The sequence below is a fragment of the Gymnodraco acuticeps genome, unplaced genomic scaffold (genome assembly GCF_902827175.1).
Source record: "Gymnodraco acuticeps unplaced genomic scaffold, fGymAcu1.1, whole genome shotgun sequence".
Taxonomy (NCBI): Eukaryota; Metazoa; Chordata; class Actinopteri; order Perciformes; family Bathydraconidae; genus Gymnodraco; species Gymnodraco acuticeps.
Genome location: NW_022989810.1, coordinates 1,182,447 through 1,202,092, shown reverse-complemented (window position 1 = coordinate 1,202,092; position 19,646 = coordinate 1,182,447). Strand labels below are relative to the sequence as shown.

The following is a 19,646-nucleotide window of genomic DNA, read 5'->3' as shown; positions in this document are numbered from 1 at the left end:
CACACTGGGACACACAGAAAGAGACCGGACGTTTTTACCAAGGACAATTTATCCAATGAACATAAAGGTGATGGGATTAAACATGTTCAGTCAAACCTGTTTAGGGGTTTGAATCTAATGGAGCTGCTTGTCAACTAGGAATGCTTACAAGCGGGTTAACCTGAGGCCCAGCACAATGGGACACTTGCTTAATAAGGAAACATGAAAAGCTGCTTTACTTTGGTGTAAAGGGGATTTACTTTGAGATTCCAAAACACAAGCAGCAGGAGCTCGCTGCCTTTGTTCCTGTTGAACCCTGGGCATTCTTTGAGCAGGATCAATATTTGATTCTTGCGCCTGTCAGCAAATACAATTAATTTGTCAGCTGTCTTGGCGCTGTGTCAGGAAATGTTTGACTGTGACCCCTAGGTTCAGTGGGAGTGTGGTATGAAGGAGGGTATATAAATGTCCAGGCAACAAAAAGGGGCCACAGTCCGCCTGCCTGAGAGACTGTCACACACACGCACACACACGCACACACACACACACACACACACACACCAGCAGAGACAAGGTAAGACAGAAGACTCACTCTGAAAATATTCACCATGGAGTGTTACAATGTACTAAGTCGTTGTTTTGATGTGTGTTTTTGGGAAACAAGGTATTTTTCAAAACCTGTTTTTTAAATGACAAATGGTTAACTAATGCTTAATTTTTTTAAGAATAAATATCCCAAATGTGACACTTGAGCCCGTGGTCACCCAGAGAAAAATGTCAATGATTGATTTTTTGTTGTTGACTTAATATCCCTACATTTCTTCATAACTTAAAGATATTTAGTTACAAGGACAGATACATCAATACTACTGGCTGGCCGAGAACTCAATGCTCCATAGTTTCTCTTTTTTATCTGGACTTATAACTTCTCACTGTACATTTTATATGTAACTTTAATTTAATATGTCATTCTTGCACACTAAATGTAAATAATATCCCAATTTGATATGGTGTTAGCTGTTATTTAGCCCGTCAATAGTGTTTTATTCATCAGATAGTTTACATATTTCAATAGTCAACTTTTACATTTTCACTCTTTTAGTTCTGCTTTATCTTCTAATTTGAGATGTTTATATTGTATAATTGTTTATTTTCTATTCTTTTTTATTTCTAATTATGTGCGATACTTGTTTTACATGCTGATGCAATTTGAAATCATTACCTTCTTCCTCTGCTGTGATAGGCCTTTTTTATTTATGAATTATTTTTGGTTACCTGTTATTTAAAGTGTAGTGCCTGTGCCCTGCTGCTGCACAGTGCAATGTTCGTATTTCTATTTTCTATTAAAAGTTTACTAACATGTCCAAATTGTACATCTTGACACAAAATCACTGTTCTTGTTTATTACATTTCTTTGTGCACGCTTTTTTTCAGAACATGTATTAGTTATACTTTTAAAAGATGGTGGGGACAACATTGTCAGTATTCTGTTGGTGCAGTTATATTCAAACAAAGTCAAGATATTTTATACAGTCCTCTGCAGTATCAATAATGTCTTTTCTGATTGTCCAACAGATGAATCTCCCCGCTGTTCTCTCCTTACTGCTGGTCGTCTCCACTGTCCAGGCCTTCCAGTATACGGAGCTCACTCAGTTCATTGACAGCCATCAGGAAGAATATGTGGAGGTACAGTATCATTCTCCTTCTTTGAGTAATACCTAAAGACTCAATTCTGATTAGGGTTAGGGTTAGGGCTGTAGTTTTGCTATGTCTATAGCATCCGTCATGAGAGGGTCACTCTTGCTGAGCTTTTTCCTGATGGAGATTTTGTTTTATGGTTGGGGTAAAGCCAAGCCACTTCAGGCAAATATGTGATCTGTGGTATTGGGCTATATCAAAAACAGCCTAAACTATGAGTTCATTATAGCTCTAACTGTAGATTTTTGAATTGAACTCAAGGAATCTAGGTAAATGCAGGTTTAAAAAGAATAACGTGGTTATCATTTTTTTAAAGATAATTATTCATGTTTTTGGTCAGACATTTATCTTAAAATAACACTTAATTGATAACAATTACAAGACGGCATATGATTCAATGCTGTCATCAGTCATTTTGGTAAACTTCTCAAATAAAAAACAACTACCTTAACAGCATAACGAACATCAGGTACCTATATATACTAATTTAATCCAGCTCCTGTAGTTACAATAACTATTCTCTAAGTAAGACCTTTTTCAGTGTTTTCCTTACTAAGTCAAAAGAAATAAAACGAAATAGGAACAGAATCTGATCATCTTTGCTCATGTTCTGAATGTGTGTGTCTGTATGTTTGTGTTTTAGACTCTGCGGGACTGGGTTGCAATTGAAAGCGACTCCAGCAATGTGATGAGGAGGAAAGACCTGCATCGCATGATGGACGTGGTGGCTCAGAAGCTGAGGCTGATGGGAGGGACAGTGGAACTGGTTGATATCGGGGAACAAGAGGTCAGTGACAGGCCTTCTCTCTTGGCCCCTAGAAGCTTATTTTAATAAATGCTGTGATACTGAGACATAAGAGCATAGCATATAATAATCACCCTAATTGGCTAAAAGATATTCAGTATTTCATACAGAGTTGAGTCAGAGGCAAATGATCTGCTGGGTCCGAAAGGCAGTGGACTAAATCCACCTCCTAATTACTGACTGAGACACATGACAGGAAAAAACATCCCATACTTGGAATACTTTTTGAATATTCCTTTTTATATTTGTGAAGACCACAAAACTTTTCATTCATGAGGGCTAAACGGTCCCCAGTAAAGAGAAAAAAGAGAGCAAGAACAATAAAACGTATTTTCTCATTCATGACCTGCTCGCTGCACATTATCCCTTGATTATACATGACACACTCTGCAGATCATTGAAATGTCTTTGATATTCAACCCTCCTATTGTCTTCGTTCCCCCCTTACTTTGGTGTTCGGGGTCAAATTTGACCGGTCCTGTTTTAACTGCTATTACATTAACACAAAAACCATTAATCATCACCGAATTTCATTTAACACCCTTTCAAACTGTAAAGATTGTATCAGACTACTGGTATACATGAAACACTGCAGTAAATATACAAAGAACAGACACTGAACATGTATTGCGTGTGCCAGGTGTGATCCATGTGGGGGGATGGGCACATAAGAGCGGGAAATGTGTCAAATTGTTCTGTGTGTGTGTGTTTGTGTGTGCCAGGTGTGATTCACATGGGGGGATGGGCACATAAGGGGGGGGGGGGGAACACATCTAGAGTATGTGTGTGTGTGTGTGTGTGTGTGTTTTATCTGATCCGGATGGTTACTAATTCCTTTTCTTTATGGCGGTCATTTTTGACCGGGAACACCATGGTGTTACAAAGTTGACTAAATCATCCAAAATTCAATGAAAGTGGTGATCAGCAATTTCATATGTTCAAATGTCTACTGTGAAGGATATCATAAAGCCTTAATGCAATCGAATGTAAAACAAAAAAGTTATGATTGATGAAAGTAGGAAATCGGTCGGATTTGACCCGAAGACAACAGGAGGGTTAATAAATGTATAAACAGGTTGACATTGTGCATTGTGTGTATATCTGGTCAGGTGGTAGACGTTACTGTTGCAACGTGTAGAAGCAAAGTTCCTGAGAAGAGAGAACAAGATGAGGGACTATCAGTAACTCTCCCTCCTGTGTGCAGCTTCCTGATGGACAGACGCTGCTGCTGCCTAAAGTGGTGACTGCCCAGTTTGGCACTGACGTAAACAAACACACAGTGTGTGTGTATGGTCATGTGGACGTCCAGCCAGCCAAGCTAGAGGACGGCTGGGCAACGGATCCCTACAACTTGACTGACATCAACGGTAACAGCCTTTAAGCCGTTTTGTCCCCAATGAATGCAGTGATAGCAAACATCATTTTGAATCCAATAGGTCTTCAACGTTTACAAAGTTACGAAACACTTCAGCTTAGGCTAGAATAAAACAATGCTCAAAACATCTCAAATATTCATCCTGATGCAATGGTGCATTGCATTTGAATATTTGTATTCAGTGTAGACACAGCCTATAATATAGATAAATTAATGTGCCAAACTTAACACCAGTTAAGGGGAAATTAAAGTAAAGTAGATCTTAACTTTCTTTTCAGTTTTTATTTCATATCACAATCATAATAACTAAACCTGATAGCTCAGTGAGGATCAGAAAAAAGGTTTGACTGACGTAGTTATTTAGAGACGAATAAGGACTTTTTGTACCGGTGTTAAAAATGTATAAACTGGAAAGCGTCACAATGTCCAGAATAATCCAAATGACTGATCGAATATATTAATCGATGTATATAATATAGTGACTCTTTTCCCTTTCAGGTCATCTTTATGGAAGAGGAGCATCAGACAACAAGGCCCCAGTGTTAGCCTGGATCCATGCAGTGGGGGCTTATCAGGCCCTCAATATGGTGAGACAGTCTGCAAACACTGTTATATATATTTGAATGCTTCAGATAAAAGAATCCAATGTGGGCGCTATAGAGGCAATGTGACCTTAAATGACAAATAATTAAAAGATATCTCTTTCTTGAAATCCTTCTGTGAGCAGACTCTTTGACTCGAGTAAAACACCGTCCTCCTTTCTGTCCACCAGGAGCTGCCAGTGAATGTGAAGTTTGTCATAGAGGGTATGGAGGAGACGGGGTCTAACGGCCTGGACGCCATGATCCTGGCTCAGAGAGACACCTTCTTCTCTGACGTGGATTACATCATCATCTCAGACTGCGGCTGGCTCAGCCGGCGGCCCGCCCTCACCTACGGCACCAGAGGGAACTGCTACTTCTTTGCTGAGGTTTTTTATGCATACACTCAAAACACAAAGACAAACTGAAACATCAAATTCTTAAACGACAATTTATTGTTTTAAAAAAACCTTGATTCTAATTCTCCAGTCATACACTGAGCTCTTTCATGTGTGCAGGTTGAAGGACCTAAACAGGACTTACATTCGGGTGTTTATGGAGGCACTGTAATTGAACCAATGACTGACCTCATTGGCATTCTTGGTAAGTGTTACACATTCATCTATTCATTCACTTATTCATGAAATCGCTCACAGGAAGATAAGACACTTACCTGCATCAGTAGGGCCTTAGCAATATGCCAGTTACCCAAACTGTATAGAAGAGGTGTATGAATAATAGCTATCGCTTTTCAGTTAACCTGTATATATCCAATGCTAATTGTAGCATCCTGATTCCTGCGCTAATATAATGTTAATAGCTATTTGCAATTCAGAGGCTAGTTGATTTTAACTGTAATTTTAAATCAATAAAATCTGGCACAATGGCACCAATAAGAACCCCTGGAGGTTTGCACTCTATTATTCAGGCTTCTTTACTTACTCCTTCCTCTTTTGAGAGCCATTCCCAACTTGTGTTATGTTAAAACCTAAGGCTTTGCAACAAGGGTTTATCAGAACATCTGTACAGCAAAGTGATTCGTATCATTAAAAGTCCTAATGATGTTGTACAGCACTCACGGAATGCCTCATGTCCGATTAAATTCCCTCTTCAGAGTTTTATAAAACACAATATTCAACACAAGTATTATCAGCACTTAGCCCCTTATTCACTATGTAACATTACATTATTAGAAGATCAAATACATTTTTCAGAAATATGTTCAATTGTTTAGTAGTGTGTAGTTTAGGAGATGTTATAGTAAATCCATCCCAGCTCCCTTCTCTAAGCTCCATACAGTGTGAGATTATTTAAAACCACAACAAATGTATTTTGCAATTCCTGGTTTCAGACACACTGATCAGTCCCAGTGGAAAGATCCTGATTCCTGGGATCAGGGAGGCTGTGGCTCCCCTTTCTGATGAGGAATGGAAAATGTATCAGGACATCCAGTTTGACGTTGAGGACTACAAGAACAAGATCGGTGTCAGCCAGCTCATGTACAGCAATAAGGTAAGAGCTCAATCTTGAACATTGTTAAATTATACTACTTTAAAAGGCCTAATTTGACATTTAGAGCATATCTATAAATGTGTCTGGGTCTGATTGGCTCCACAGCTCATAACACGGACATAGCTGGGCCAGCGGCTAGCAGCTAACAATGTAAACCTGAAAACAGCAGGATTACTTTCAAAATGTATTCTGTTACAAATACACCTTGTGTTTTACTATTACTTACAATTACTATTCCTATTCTTTATGTAACTAATGAAATACAGTTTTTTTCTGTATCCTGATAATATTACATGTAATCCGTTAATCCCCAAGCCTGCATAGCTATAATTATGCACTGTTACAGGATGTGTATTTTGTAAATTGTGTTATTTTCTTTTTTTGTATCTTTAATATTTTTGTATGCATATTAGTTAATATTAAGCTGTCTTTGGCTCTTGTCTGCTGTAACAAATTTCCCCTCTATGGGTCAAATCAAGGTGTTCTGATTCTGAATGTCATTATAAAATCCTAAAAGCAAGCTGGACACAACAAGAAAATGGATTATCATGGTATGTCTCCTGCAGGTTGACCTGCTGGCACACAGGTGGCGCTACCCCACTGTCACCATCCACGGCATAGAGGGGGCCTTCTCGGACCCCGGCACAAAGACTGTCATCCCGGCTAAAGTTACTGCTAAGTTCTCCATCAGACAAGTCCCAGACATGGACCCTGCTATGGTGAAAACACAGGTACATGCTCTGATGTCTAATGATGTATTTTTTGAGAGAAAACGTATACTTTCCTTTCATAAAATATCTCTGCTGTTATCTTGTTGATTGGATACTTTAGGTAACAGACTACCTTCACTCAGTGTTTGCCAAGAGGAAGAGTCCCAATAAGCTGAAGGTCACCATGGTGATCGGGGCCAAGCCCTGGCTGGCTGACACTCAGCATCCTCTCTATGAGGCGGGGAAGATTGCTATCAAGAGAGGTACAGAACAACCCCCCACGACCACCTGACATTCACACCTCACACCGCACCAGAATCCTCTAAATGGGATTCTTTACAAACCCAAGATATATATTCTATGAACTCAAATCTTGACTTTTTCTTTGTTATTTGTAAGACTTTCCCCTTACAAATAAAACTAGATCATGTAATTCAGAAAGCATCTTAGCCCTGGAAGGAGTAGAGAGGACTTAAGGGTTAAAAGTTTCTTAAGCAGAGGAGAAAGAGAAAATGATATCCAAACACTGAATGTATCAAATTAGCTAATCAAACAAATAGGGTGTTATTGCTTTTGGCTTGTCTTTTATTCATTTTGGATTACCTTTATTGTTGATACCTGATAAATAACACTGATTTAAAATATACATCTTCTCCAGTTTTTGACATGGATGCTGACCTGATACGAGAAGGGGGGACCATCCCCATCGCCAGGACCTTCCAGGACGTTTTGGGGAAAAGCATCATCATGATGCCCATCGGAGGCTTCGATGATGGGATGCACTCCCAGAATGAGAAAATGAGCAGGTTTGACTCCATTGGTTTACCACAATTTATTTTATTTCCAATTCATTCACAGTAAGCTCTAAATCAGTCTATTGTAGGGTTTCTGTGTAACAACACCAGCTGCAGGGATTTATTTAGAAGGCAATCGGCAGGAGTATAACCCAGGGCTCACACAGTCTTATCATCTCTTACATAATCCTTAAACCTTATATTATATTCCAGGATATGTTCAACACATTCATAGGGATAACATGTCTAATGTCAATACAAATACAACAAAAGATCACAAAAGAGGGCTGAAATGCTTGTCAGGGTGAATGTTTCACCTCTAAAGTGTTATCAGGATGTTGCTGTAGATAGTGGTGGATGTTTGTAGAACCTGAGCTAAATGGAACTTGAATGTGGTTAAACATGTAATCGATTTCCTTTCCAACTGTCTGATTTACAACTGAAACAATTCAGGTGTTTAACCATTTCCATCCTTTCTTCTCTCAGGTACAACTACATTGAAGGAACCAAGTTATTCATTTCCTACTTGAATGAAGTATCCCAGATTCAGAAGACCAGTGTGTGATGCTTCATTGAATTAAAAGCCTCCTAATACATTCCAGCTAACCATGAATCCACCTCCCTGACACAAGCCTGGGTTTATGTGCCAACGTACCCTTTATATTTCTATCATACATTTGTCTGTGTATTGCCAAACTCTTATTTATCTCTATCTATCTATCTATCTATCTATCTATCTATCTATCTATCTATCTATCTATCTATCTATCTATCTATCTATCTATCTATCTATCTATCTATCAGACTGTACTGTAAATGTGTGTATGATGTAGTAAAAGCTGTACAATGCAACATCTGTGTATCTTTTTTTTATTATAGAGAAGAGTGTGAAAATGTCCCTTGATGAGTGTTACAATAATGAGATAAAGTCACCAACGTTGTTCCTTTCGTTATGAGACATCTATTAACCACTCGGCACATGAGCAATTGCAAAAGACGAGAGATAGAAGAAGAAAGGTGCATATGTATGACCCTTCCTTCTGATGGGACAAAGTTCCCTCTTTCCAGTAGAAACAAGAACAGTCGTACCTTTTTAATAAACATGGTGTCATATTTAATATAATCAGTGCAAAAACTGAATTTCGATATGTACAGGATCTGTACTGAAGGACGTCCACAACCTTTGTCAGAGTTCTGTTCTGACAAATACATTGGCTTGAATTTGGCTATCAACATTTTGAATCGACCCATAGAAGATGTGCTTACTTGTTTTCCATTTGTTTCTAGAATCAAAAATATTGTCTTATATTCTCGATACTAAAAAAAATATACATTTCTGAAATGTACTCTAAATGATGGCACATAAATCTGTAGGGAAACAGCTTTGAACACAATTTGGATAGTCGGTATAGATCATTATAACACCATTCTCCCTGATATCTTCTGATCTTCAGACATCCCAGCAGGAAGTAGTAGGGAGGGTCCCTGGGGTTGTGAAGAAGCCGTGTGTGATGCTTCAGCGGCCTGATTCACAACACCAGCTGACCCTCCCCACCATAGATCACAGTTACTGCCTTCATCTGTGAGCAGCAGACACTGTGGAGCCTCAGATGCAGATGAGGTTCATCCACCTTTATTCAATCATTTATATAGAGACCATCCATCGTCTGGCCTTAAAATACTCACCTCCTCTGTATACTCCTCTGCTACCACTGTATGACTGACTGTAGTCCTCATGTGGTTCAAAGAGAGACACACACTGGACACAGAGGGTGCAGTACACAGAGTCTCCACTGGAGGGAGCTCTCTGCTTCACAGGCTGATCAATTGATGACAGGCGGCCTCACACCTGACTAAATCTGCGGGAAACAACACAAGCACAGAAAAATAAACATTTGTGTTGACTTTTAGTTTGATATCGGACAAAAAATTGCGTATCCTGGGTGAAAGTCCTTTGATTTAGTTTGAACCTTCCCAGTAGCGGTTCAATACAAATGTTACGGGGGGGCCAGTTATTTTATGAGAGGAGCACATTTAATGCGCAACAAAACACAGAGACTGTGTTACAATACAAAATGTGCTCGAGATTTATAACATTTTAATTCAGTTTAGTCACAGCCCACAAACAAATATGAATATGATTATTGGTGTTTGTTTTAGTAACATAATATTACTCAATGTTACAATTTTATTTTATTTTATTATTCAAATTAAACAAAACAAAATCCAGTTTTTTCCACAACACAGTCTTTACTGCATCTCTATCATTTTTTCTTTTGGACGGGGGCCACAGGGGGGTCCAAGCTCAGTTACAGGGGCACTGCCCCCTGTTGCCCCCCCTAGAACCGCCCATGAACCTTCCACCACAAAACGTAGACTTTTGCACTGTTAACATAAAGACATTGGCGTTGTCTAATAATGACACAGTGTGTCAACTTTGGAGTTATTTGAAAGCCCAATTATATTGTAATGAATATTTGATTCTTTGGAAGTGATAACAGTTAATATGAGTCATGTCAGTCCAGGCTCTCGCAATATTACTATTTTTTATCTTAGTGAATAAAGCTGTATTAATAGATTTGAAACACTGACATTTGATCACCTGATGAAGGAGATGTGGCAGCACACATCATCATTCATTATTAAATACCTGGCTCACTAAAGGCTCCACGATGTTCAGCAGTTAGGTCTACCTTTAATCAGCTGCTGCTTTCCAAATGGCCCCAAGAGCCAATTGATCATTTATTAATATTAAGGACCACAGTACCATGCAGGACTGGGTGAATCGAACCAGATCGGTCCCTGAAGACTGTTTTCACTTTTTGGCTTATGCTGTTTTTTTTATCTGAGGATTCGCCCAGTTTTTGAAATAGGGACTTCTGTTATTATGCCTGCACCAAATATGATTCCATTACAAACATTTGAGTTCACCCACCCTAAAAACATGAAGTATCAAAAAAATGAAATGTTCAGCAGGTAGTTTGGTGCAGAACAGTTAGTTAGTGTACGACTGTGTTCCACTATTGGCATTCATTATTCAGCAAACACTCCGACCGTTACATTAAAGTTTTTTCCTTCTATCTGACCATCCTCCATTGGTCAGGCCTTTACTAATTCCTCCACAAGCTGCAGTGAAACACTCAACAGAATATCCCAGCAGTACATTTCTCCTAAGCCATTTTGATCTGGTTCAGCATTTGAGCCAAAAGAAAATAATTGTACGGCCCATCAGAGGCTCTTGGCCCTGAAGGCTGGTGTCCTGCAGGCAGAGAATGTCACTGTGCATGATGGATCGAAACCTCTTATTATACATCCAGGATTGAAACACCTCTGCAAGGAAGAGCAACAAGATGTCCAGAATGTACGGTGACCCTGAAGATAAAAACTCAACGACAGCAGAGAAAACTCAAATCCTAAAAGCAAATCACAATCCCTTCAGCCGTTGTGTTTCTGTTTTGACAGTTGTGTTTTCAGTGTGTGTTCTGCATTGGCAGTCTGCATTTTGTCGGCCATCCCCTCTCAGTGCACAGCCCCCCCCCTCCCCTTGGTGCGGCTGTTCATCCTTGGCTGCTTTCAGACAGCTGTTTTCACACTGCACTTCACAGAGAGGCTGGGGAGGAAAGTGTCCGCCTGCTGCCGGGAAATAAAGCAAGCTTTGTTTATCCTAATGGTGTCGTGACCATTGTGTTTGAGTCACTCATTTAGACGCTGCCTGACACTGATTCATTTGAAATGAGGAGGACGAGGCAAATAAGAATATGAAGGTGGCTATGCCCCTACACACGGCGGCGTGTGTTGACTCTTATGGGGTGACGTCACATTTCGCCGAACTGCATTGTGGGAGCAAAGCGTAGCTTCTCTCGCGGTGCTCGCTGCAAAAGTAGAGCAATGTTCTACTTTTGACGCTTCGACGGAGGCTCAGCCAATCAAATCCCGTTTATGCAAATCTGCCAGCGCTAGCCAATCAAATCGCGTGTATGCTGGGAGAGCCAGAAGAAAAAAAAATGGAGGAGAAAATAATCGTAGCGGTAGGGAATCACCCGGTGCTTTATGATCAGTCCCTGTTCACCTACCGGGATACAAACCGGAGGAGCCAGGCAGAGACAGAGACAGTGGGTGAAACTGGTAGGTTTTCGCCTGTTTGGAGAGTGTATATCCAGTGTACTTCGTTTGAACGGACAGCTAGCAGGCAATATAGACAGTATTTAGCCAGCATGGAATGTTGCGTAAAATAGCACCATACATTAATGTCATAAATGTTCATCATATAAAGTGTGACATGTAAAACCTTTTATGCAATTGACAGGAGAGATTCATGTGATTGGTTGTTGGTCGCGTTGTTCGCGTAAACTCCCCAAGCTCACTGCCCACTGCCAAGCGGCAACGCACGCCGCCGTGTGTAGGGGCCGTAACACTTCTGGGAAATTAGGAAACAGGATTGCTGCATTCAGTCAGGTTGTTTATTAAGTCCTTTGTGATTATTTAAATACTAAATGTATTTTCTGAGTATATTATCAGTCTTTTAATTGTTTGAAGTTTACCACCATTCTTCAGTAACTTTCATTGCTTAAGCAGAAGTTTTCCTATTTTGAGGTTTCTTTGTTGTCCAATTCTGACTGAGGTTTCCAATCACATACAGCTACTACTATTACTCTGTAACTCCAATAGAACCTTGTCTGCCTGATTGACAGCGAGGCATCGGGGTGCAGTCTGTGAGCAGACACAGCGAGGCTGAGCCAGATTGAGGCAAGAATTTCCATCCCAAAATAAACGGTAGCCTTATCACTGGAGGAGCAGCTGGCTGCTGGACAGGTGACGGAGCTGATGCTGACAGCATTGCTCGGTTCTGCTGATAGACCTTTGAAAGCAGCGGTCAGCGTAAAGTCAAGAACTGTATGGGGGAGGGGGGGGACTCAGCTTATTTGGAGTTGGGGTGACATACATTTTCCCGGATGAAGTTCTGGCACCAAAATATTGCAAATAAATGTATTTTTGTGTGCAGAACTGCATTTGAGACTGTCAAGCTGCATTCACATGGTACGTGGTAAAACGGCTCGGCTACACTGACACTTTTTTAATTTCCATAAGAAATAACACGCATGGTTCCATACTAGGCAAGAAAAATGAATGATCACTACTTCCATTGAATTATGCGTGATTAATTAAATTGGTAGAATCTAGTGTCAATATGTGCTGCCCTTAAAAGGTGCTGCCAAAAGGTTTGAAAACATAAAACTACATTTGTCACTTCTATGATAAATCCTCAAGTTGGGTCCTTCTTATCTGAAAAAAGGCGACATTTCTGAATTGATTTGATTGAACTATCATGCCTAATTTTGTGTAAATAAGGGTCAATTGACGGAAAATGAAAGGAAAATGAAAGGAAAATCTGTTGTAATGAGTTGGAATAAAGTTGGTTTAAAAGGTCTTAACTAGATTTCGTTGATGATTTTGACATTGTGTACCTAAGAGTGGCACAGGTGACAGGAAGACAACAAACACAGACTGGGTGCTAATAAAGGATGAGGAGGAAAAATTGCACATCATTTTTTCTCTAAGAAGTTTTATTTGAGGGCCATACTATATGACTCGTGACTTTCTTTTCTAAGAAGGCAACTTTTAGCTTAATTAGTTGCTCAAATGTGTTGGGGGGTGTGAGGATCCCCACGGCAGAGCAGCAGCAGTGAGCTCATTAGAGGAGCCACTGGGCTGTGTCTGTCGCTCTGCATGGGCTGACAGATGTCTCTGTGGCTTACACACACACACACACACACACACACACACACACACACACACACACACACACACACACACACACACACACACACACACACACACACACACAAATTAGCATTTTAATTTCCAAAAGGAAGGCACCTCATATCTCCTGCTTGAAGTCAACATGAACTTTTTTATGAAATGCTGTACAGATTTAGAAAAAAAAAAAAAAAAAAGTGCAATATCATAAGTTTGTATCATGCAGTGAGTGGAACATAAGTCATTTAGAAAGTGGAAGTACAATGTGAAACATGGAGCAATATCGGTAAATGCAGATATCTAAATTGTAAAGGACAACTTAATCTAAAGATGCTGGGAGAATGATATATACAAAAGAGCAGTGTACTGTATGTGTATATAAATATACTTTGAGGATGTTTCTATATGTATTCAAGCCAATACAAGTACTGCTACTTTATAATTATCTCCAATACATATTGTACTTTTTACCCCCCTACATTTATGTAATTATACAAACAAATTGGATAATGAGGTTACAAATATGCATTTGTATAAATTAGAGTGGATTAGAGTAGTTAAAAAACAAAAAACGATGTCTAGATGTCTTTATGGCTCCGACACACCCAACAGACATCTGAGTCACTAAATGATAAGCTTTATAAAAATGCAAACACAATGAATACATTTAGAATTAACAAATTAAAGGCAGAGTTTACACAAATGTTATGACAACAACCACAAATCACACCACAGAGAGTATCTCTGGATTTAATCAATCCTGGAGCCATGTGCAAAACATTGATAATTCAGAGCCATCTAAATGACTGGACAGATGCTGAAGTCCTGCTAGCCGTAGCCTGGGATGTGACAGAACTTCAAAGGTAGAAATATGAATGCAGCTCAGAAGACAGTTATCATTCTGTGCCAGTCCTTTATGCATTTATAACATATTTTGAGTTCTTACAAGGGCTCTGATGATTATGAAACCAAAGCCTTATGCTGATGTTTCAAGTTGCTGGACATAGCTATCTGTCAGATCAGTCCTATTAGCCTGCATAAGAGACGTTTAGGAAAAATTGCTAAATTATAGCTTAGCTTTCCTTAGCCTACATAACCTACAGCAAAAACAATGGCGACCACAGAGGCTCTGACATGAACCAACAGAAGATAATTGGCTTGGTGAGTCAGGGCCTTCAGATGGATGCTGACAGAAGCACGCACACACACACACACACACACACACACCACACACACACACACACACACACACACACACACACACACACACACACACACACACACACACACACACACACACACACACACACACACACACACACACACACACACCACACACACACACACACACACACACACACACACACACACACACACACACACACACACACACACACACACAGACCCCTCTAAGTAGATAAGCATGGTGGGATTAGGTGCTGTGTTAATAACTTGCATATTGATGCCAATTTCGGCTTTGGCATGTTCACAAAGCTTTTATAAATAGCGTTGCCTTTCTCTTTATCTTCATTTAATTTCCAGTGTTATCATGTTTAAATACCAGCATGCTGCTTTTATTTTAAAGTGTTCTACTGCTGAGTTTTTTGGATACCATATCCAAGCAGGGCTAATGCTGTGAAGTGTCTTGAACACTCTTGGCATCCCTGTGTCAGATATTGCTCCTGCCCGACAGAGCGCCAAATCCCCTGTTTCAAGGAGTACCGCGTGAAATCCCTGTACAAGAGATTTCCTGCAGAAAGCTTGTCACCTCATTGAAAAGACCCCCCTGAAATATGGAGGCAGACTTTGCTGTAAAAAAAGGATGATATTTTTTCACACAAGCCTGTTTCTTTGTTTAATTTCCTGTGAGAAAGACGTGTCTCCTGGCAAGATGGCTGCTTGTCTTAGAAGGGTTAATCTTCTAAGACTTCATGGACTCAGGTTCCAGAGGACTGGGAATAATAACATCTTGAATGTTAGAGTGAGTGCCCTCAGGCGGCGGCCCCGTCACAGAACCAAGCATTAAATCTGTGACTCTGATTATGAACAGTCCATTCAATTATACTCCGCTCAAACTCTGTACACACTTCCTACATCGTCCAGGTCTGTAAACTCTACCATAAGCAGCCTAAAATGCAAAGTCTACACTTCATACTCTTCTTTTTTATTTAAGAATGCAAAACTGGAAACAAAAAATCGACCAAACTATCTAGTAAATGCGAGTCCGCCTTCACCTTAGCGGTGGTGATGCGCAGCCATGTGACCAGGATGTATGTTCATAGCATTACCTTTTTATTTCTGCCGATTGCATTTGCGCTTCAAAAATCACAAGGTGGTGTTAATATGTGGATATGATCCTGATGAACACAACTTGTGAGTATCATAAATGTGTGTTGGCCACAAAGATTACTTTCTGCTAAATACCGTAGTCCTATTGCTTTAATTCGAGGAACCCTTGCAATGCTAACTTCCGGGGCGGCCCATGTCATCCTTGCACCACTCTATTATTGTCTGTTGTCATATTCAGCTACAGCATTATCACAAGTTCTACCAACACAGTTCCCTTTTAATCAGATACATCATTGAGGAATTCAACGACATGAATTCAACGATGGTGGTAGAATTCCCCAGCATCAGCATGAAGCTGAGTCTAGGCCAATCAGAAGTGGTCCTGATGAGAGTGTGAGTGAGCCGCGACTCTGCTCTGCATGCCTTTGTGTGCGGCTAAATGTCAAACAAAGGGCCGCTCCGCATGCTGCCTGTACAGCGGGTGGGGGGGGGGGGGGGAGGACAGAGAGGTGGTCTTTCTGTTGATTGGGGGGGGGGGGCAATGCTTTCTGAATGGACCAACCAGGCGTGTGAAAATACTCCACTCTTCCTCCTCTGTCTTTCATCCTGACTCCTTTGTGTTCTAGATCTATTATTCCACTAACATCCCTCACTTCCACCTTGTCTCCTCAAACCTTTAAAACTCTTCCCTTTATGATGCATCTGCCCCCCCTTCACTCTTTCTCTTGCTGCTCTTCTTATCTGTCCCTCAGATATCATCCAACACACAAGCTAATATTAGGCCACAAAACCAATTATGCATGTACTACATTTGTTTTATATATGTGTGTGTGTGTGTGTTTGTGTGTGTGGTGGATACAGGGATGGAGGGTGTATCCTCAGGCAACCCTGTCATAAACCCTTTTTACAAATTAGTATGCAGCCAACAGCATACACACATTTTCATGACAGATGACGAATGGTAGGTGTGGATGATGGAGTTACTATGAGCCATAGGCACTTTAATGTTTTATAACCTGCTTAGCCACACTAAGTATTAAAGTGCTTAAAGTAGAGGGAGGTTAGTGGGTTCTGCGTATAGGATGGGCAACAGGAACAAAGAACCATGAGCACAGAGTTAACATTCAAAACCTTGATAGTTAGAACTGAAATAATCATGCATAATCAGGCAGTAGAAGTAGAAATCTACGTTCAAATGTAAAATACAGCCAATCACTAAAGGAATACAGCGACGTAAAGACAAAGAAAAGCTTACCTTACAGCTACAGCCACATGTGAGAGTACACTGCTTTTCACACACACACACACACACACACACACACACACACCACACACACACACACACACACACACACACACACACACACACACACACACACACACACACACACACACACACACACACACACACACACACACACACACATGCGTCTCATGTGCTCACACACCGTTGACGGAGAAAACAAGAACCCATTATTGTTCAGATAACTCCCCCCACACGGATGTGTAGCTCTGTCTGATGGGAACATGTAGGAGTAGAACACACACACACACACACACACACACCCACACACACACACACACACACACACACACACACACACACACACACACACACACACACACACACACACACACACACACACACACACACACACACACACACACACACACACACACAAAGATTCCCACTCACAGACGTCCAGTCGAGTGGTGTGTGTGTGTGTGTCTTTCTCCCAATAGTATATGCAGCTATTTGGTTACCCTATACATAATGTGATCTGTAATATTCATCTATGCATGTGTGCATAGCTACACACTGCCTGTGTGTGTGTGCTCGTACAAACAGGCCCCTTTATTAGCCCTTGTTCACAGCCACCACAGGCCCCCCTCTGCATTATTGACGAGTGATAATGGTGCTATTACAACAGCATGGGGATGCTGCTGGATATCTTTACACAGTGCATTGCAGACCCAAAGTCCAGGACATGTATGGTATGGGAGGGTCCGGACTATTCTATTAGATAGAAGCTCATTATTGTTTTTGTTTGGCTATAAAATGGCATAAAAGGCTAAATCAAAGCTTTGCTGTTCTGGCTTCATTTCTGCTGACTCGGTGTCGGGGTCCAGCCAACTCGCTGACTTGGCGCTCTGTATTTTTTTGACTACGCAGACCTGGTGTAAAGCAGCACAGACAAACGTAAATCTTGAAAAGAGTGGACTGCTACCTTTTTCAGTGTGATTGAGAAAATGTAAGTGTGTGCGTGCGTGTGCATTTGTGTGTGTGGTTGTGAGATAAAAACACTAGCATAGCATTTACTAACTGTTAACTAATTAAAACATATCAGCTGCTTTTCACATATACACCACATGAATTGGATTTTATTCAACCAGGGTGTCTATTGTTTTTACAAATTGTCTAAAGGCTCAAATAAAAAAAAGACTCTTGAAGGTTAATTTCTACACGGTGGTTCGAACCCCGCACCCTGCACAACATGTCTCTCCTGATGAGCAAAGGTGCCTTGTATGGAAGCCTCTGTGTAAATGTGTGTGTGCATGTGTGAGTGCTGACTTGTGTTGCGCTTTGAATAGAAAAAAGGGTTCTGTTCATATACCATAAAAACATGACTGATTCTGTACAACATATTTTAACAGTGTCACTGTTTTAATTGTATTTAAAGAAATCACTTCAGTTAAATCAAATATGCCTTTACACCTCCCTTAATAGTTTTGTCAACACATGTATAACCTTGATTAAATCCAAAGGGTGCATATTAAAGCACATTTGCAATTATTAACGCTTTCCCTGAAATTCAAACACTTTTAAAAACGTGTTGTAGTGCCGCTAAAGCAATTTGCTTAACAAAAGTGTTCATTTAAAATCAAATTGAACCAGCTTTGCTATTGACTGACCAAAAAGGAACAAAGGATTTTATCGCCTCCACATGCATGAACACACACACACACACACACACACACACACACACACACACACACACACACACACACACACACACACACACACACACACACACACACACACACACACACACACACACACACACACACACACACACACACACACACACACACACACACACACACACACACACACACACACACACACACACACACACACACACACACACACAGCTTAGTGATGCTGATGAAGGGCAATTATTTGCTGATTATTTTAAATATATATTTACTGATATGTATACAAAAGCTATTATCCATGCTTCTTCCACTGATGCTGAACTGTAAAATAATTGTGCATGAGTTAGGTTATATTGCATTCATCTCCATCGGCCATACTCTGGCATTTTATACTTGAATGAAATGTTGATATAATAAAACGTTAAAATACAAATCAATATATGATACCATGTATTTATCTCCTCAGGTCTTTCTTTATGCAGCTCATGGGTTCACAGCCTTCTCCACCACACAACGCATGACGAAGCTCCTTCATGTGTTACCGTCATGTGACAGACCTGCTGTAGAAATAAGCTCGGCAATGTCGGCATGTGTCGTGGTTGTTATTTCTTACAAGTTCAAAAGATGAACATTTAACATTAAGCAGATCATGTACAGTATAGTCATTAGTACGATGGTATTCTGCCTTTAAAAAAAAAATTGGGACAAAATGTTCTTTCGTTTTTTACACTGTGATGGAAAAAAGGTAAAAGGGGATAAAATAAGTTCGGCTATGGTTCAAACTGAGCATGACACGTCCTTTTTAAACGAGAAAAACGTAATTATCAGCTTTTTGTGGGGAAATTTGAACGTTCAGGTTAAGTGGACTAGTCCAACATAATTTACTTTTGGGTTTAATACATGTTAAACTGAGAGCTGTGCAGTGACATGTACACACCGCTCTGAGATTTAATTGCAGCCATATCATATTCAATATTTGCGCATTATTGTTAGTTTTTCAATCATTTTTCTCTCTTCCGAAAAATATAAACTGATATATTATAAAGCACATTTAAACAAAACTAATATATATTTGGGTCAAGACTTGTTTGATTTCCTATTTTTTCAGATAACTTTAACCATACTTGAGGAAATGACTTTTATTTGTATTTCACAAATATCTAAGAATATGTATAATAAATGACCCTAACCTAATAACGCTTCCCACTA

General features: G+C 40.1%; 1 protein-coding gene across 1 annotated transcript; it reads left to right on the top strand.

Moving 5' to 3' along the window:
- Window positions 1-470: 470 nt before the first annotated feature.
- zgc:114181 (uncharacterized protein LOC619255 homolog) lies at window positions 471-8,295 on the top strand. The gene is made up of 12 exons (XM_034228222.1): window positions 471-553; window positions 1,555-1,665; window positions 2,321-2,464; window positions 3,687-3,849; window positions 4,356-4,444; window positions 4,630-4,827; window positions 4,957-5,041; window positions 5,790-5,950; window positions 6,517-6,681; window positions 6,782-6,923; window positions 7,319-7,466; window positions 7,941-8,295. Exons 2-12 carry the CDS (start codon window positions 1,555-1,557, stop codon window positions 8,017-8,019), a joined length of 1,485 nt encoding a protein of 494 aa, XP_034084113.1. The 5' UTR covers window positions 471-553; the 3' UTR covers window positions 8,020-8,295.
- The last annotated feature ends 11,351 nt before the right edge of the window (window positions 8,296-19,646 follow it).

Excerpts from the sequence above, each read along its gene's own strand:
- zgc:114181 (XM_034228222.1), top strand. The coding sequence starts at position 1,555 with ATGAATCTCCCCGCTGTTCTCTCCTTACTGCTGGTCGTCTCCACTGTC. Across the intron at positions 4,445-4,629 it reads CTTATCAGGCCCTCAATATG|GAGCTGCCAGTGAATGTGAA; the intron begins GTGAGACAGTCT and ends TCTGTCCACCAG. Across the intron at positions 5,042-5,789 it reads TGACCTCATTGGCATTCTTG|ACACACTGATCAGTCCCAGT; the intron begins GTAAGTGTTACA and ends TCCTGGTTTCAG.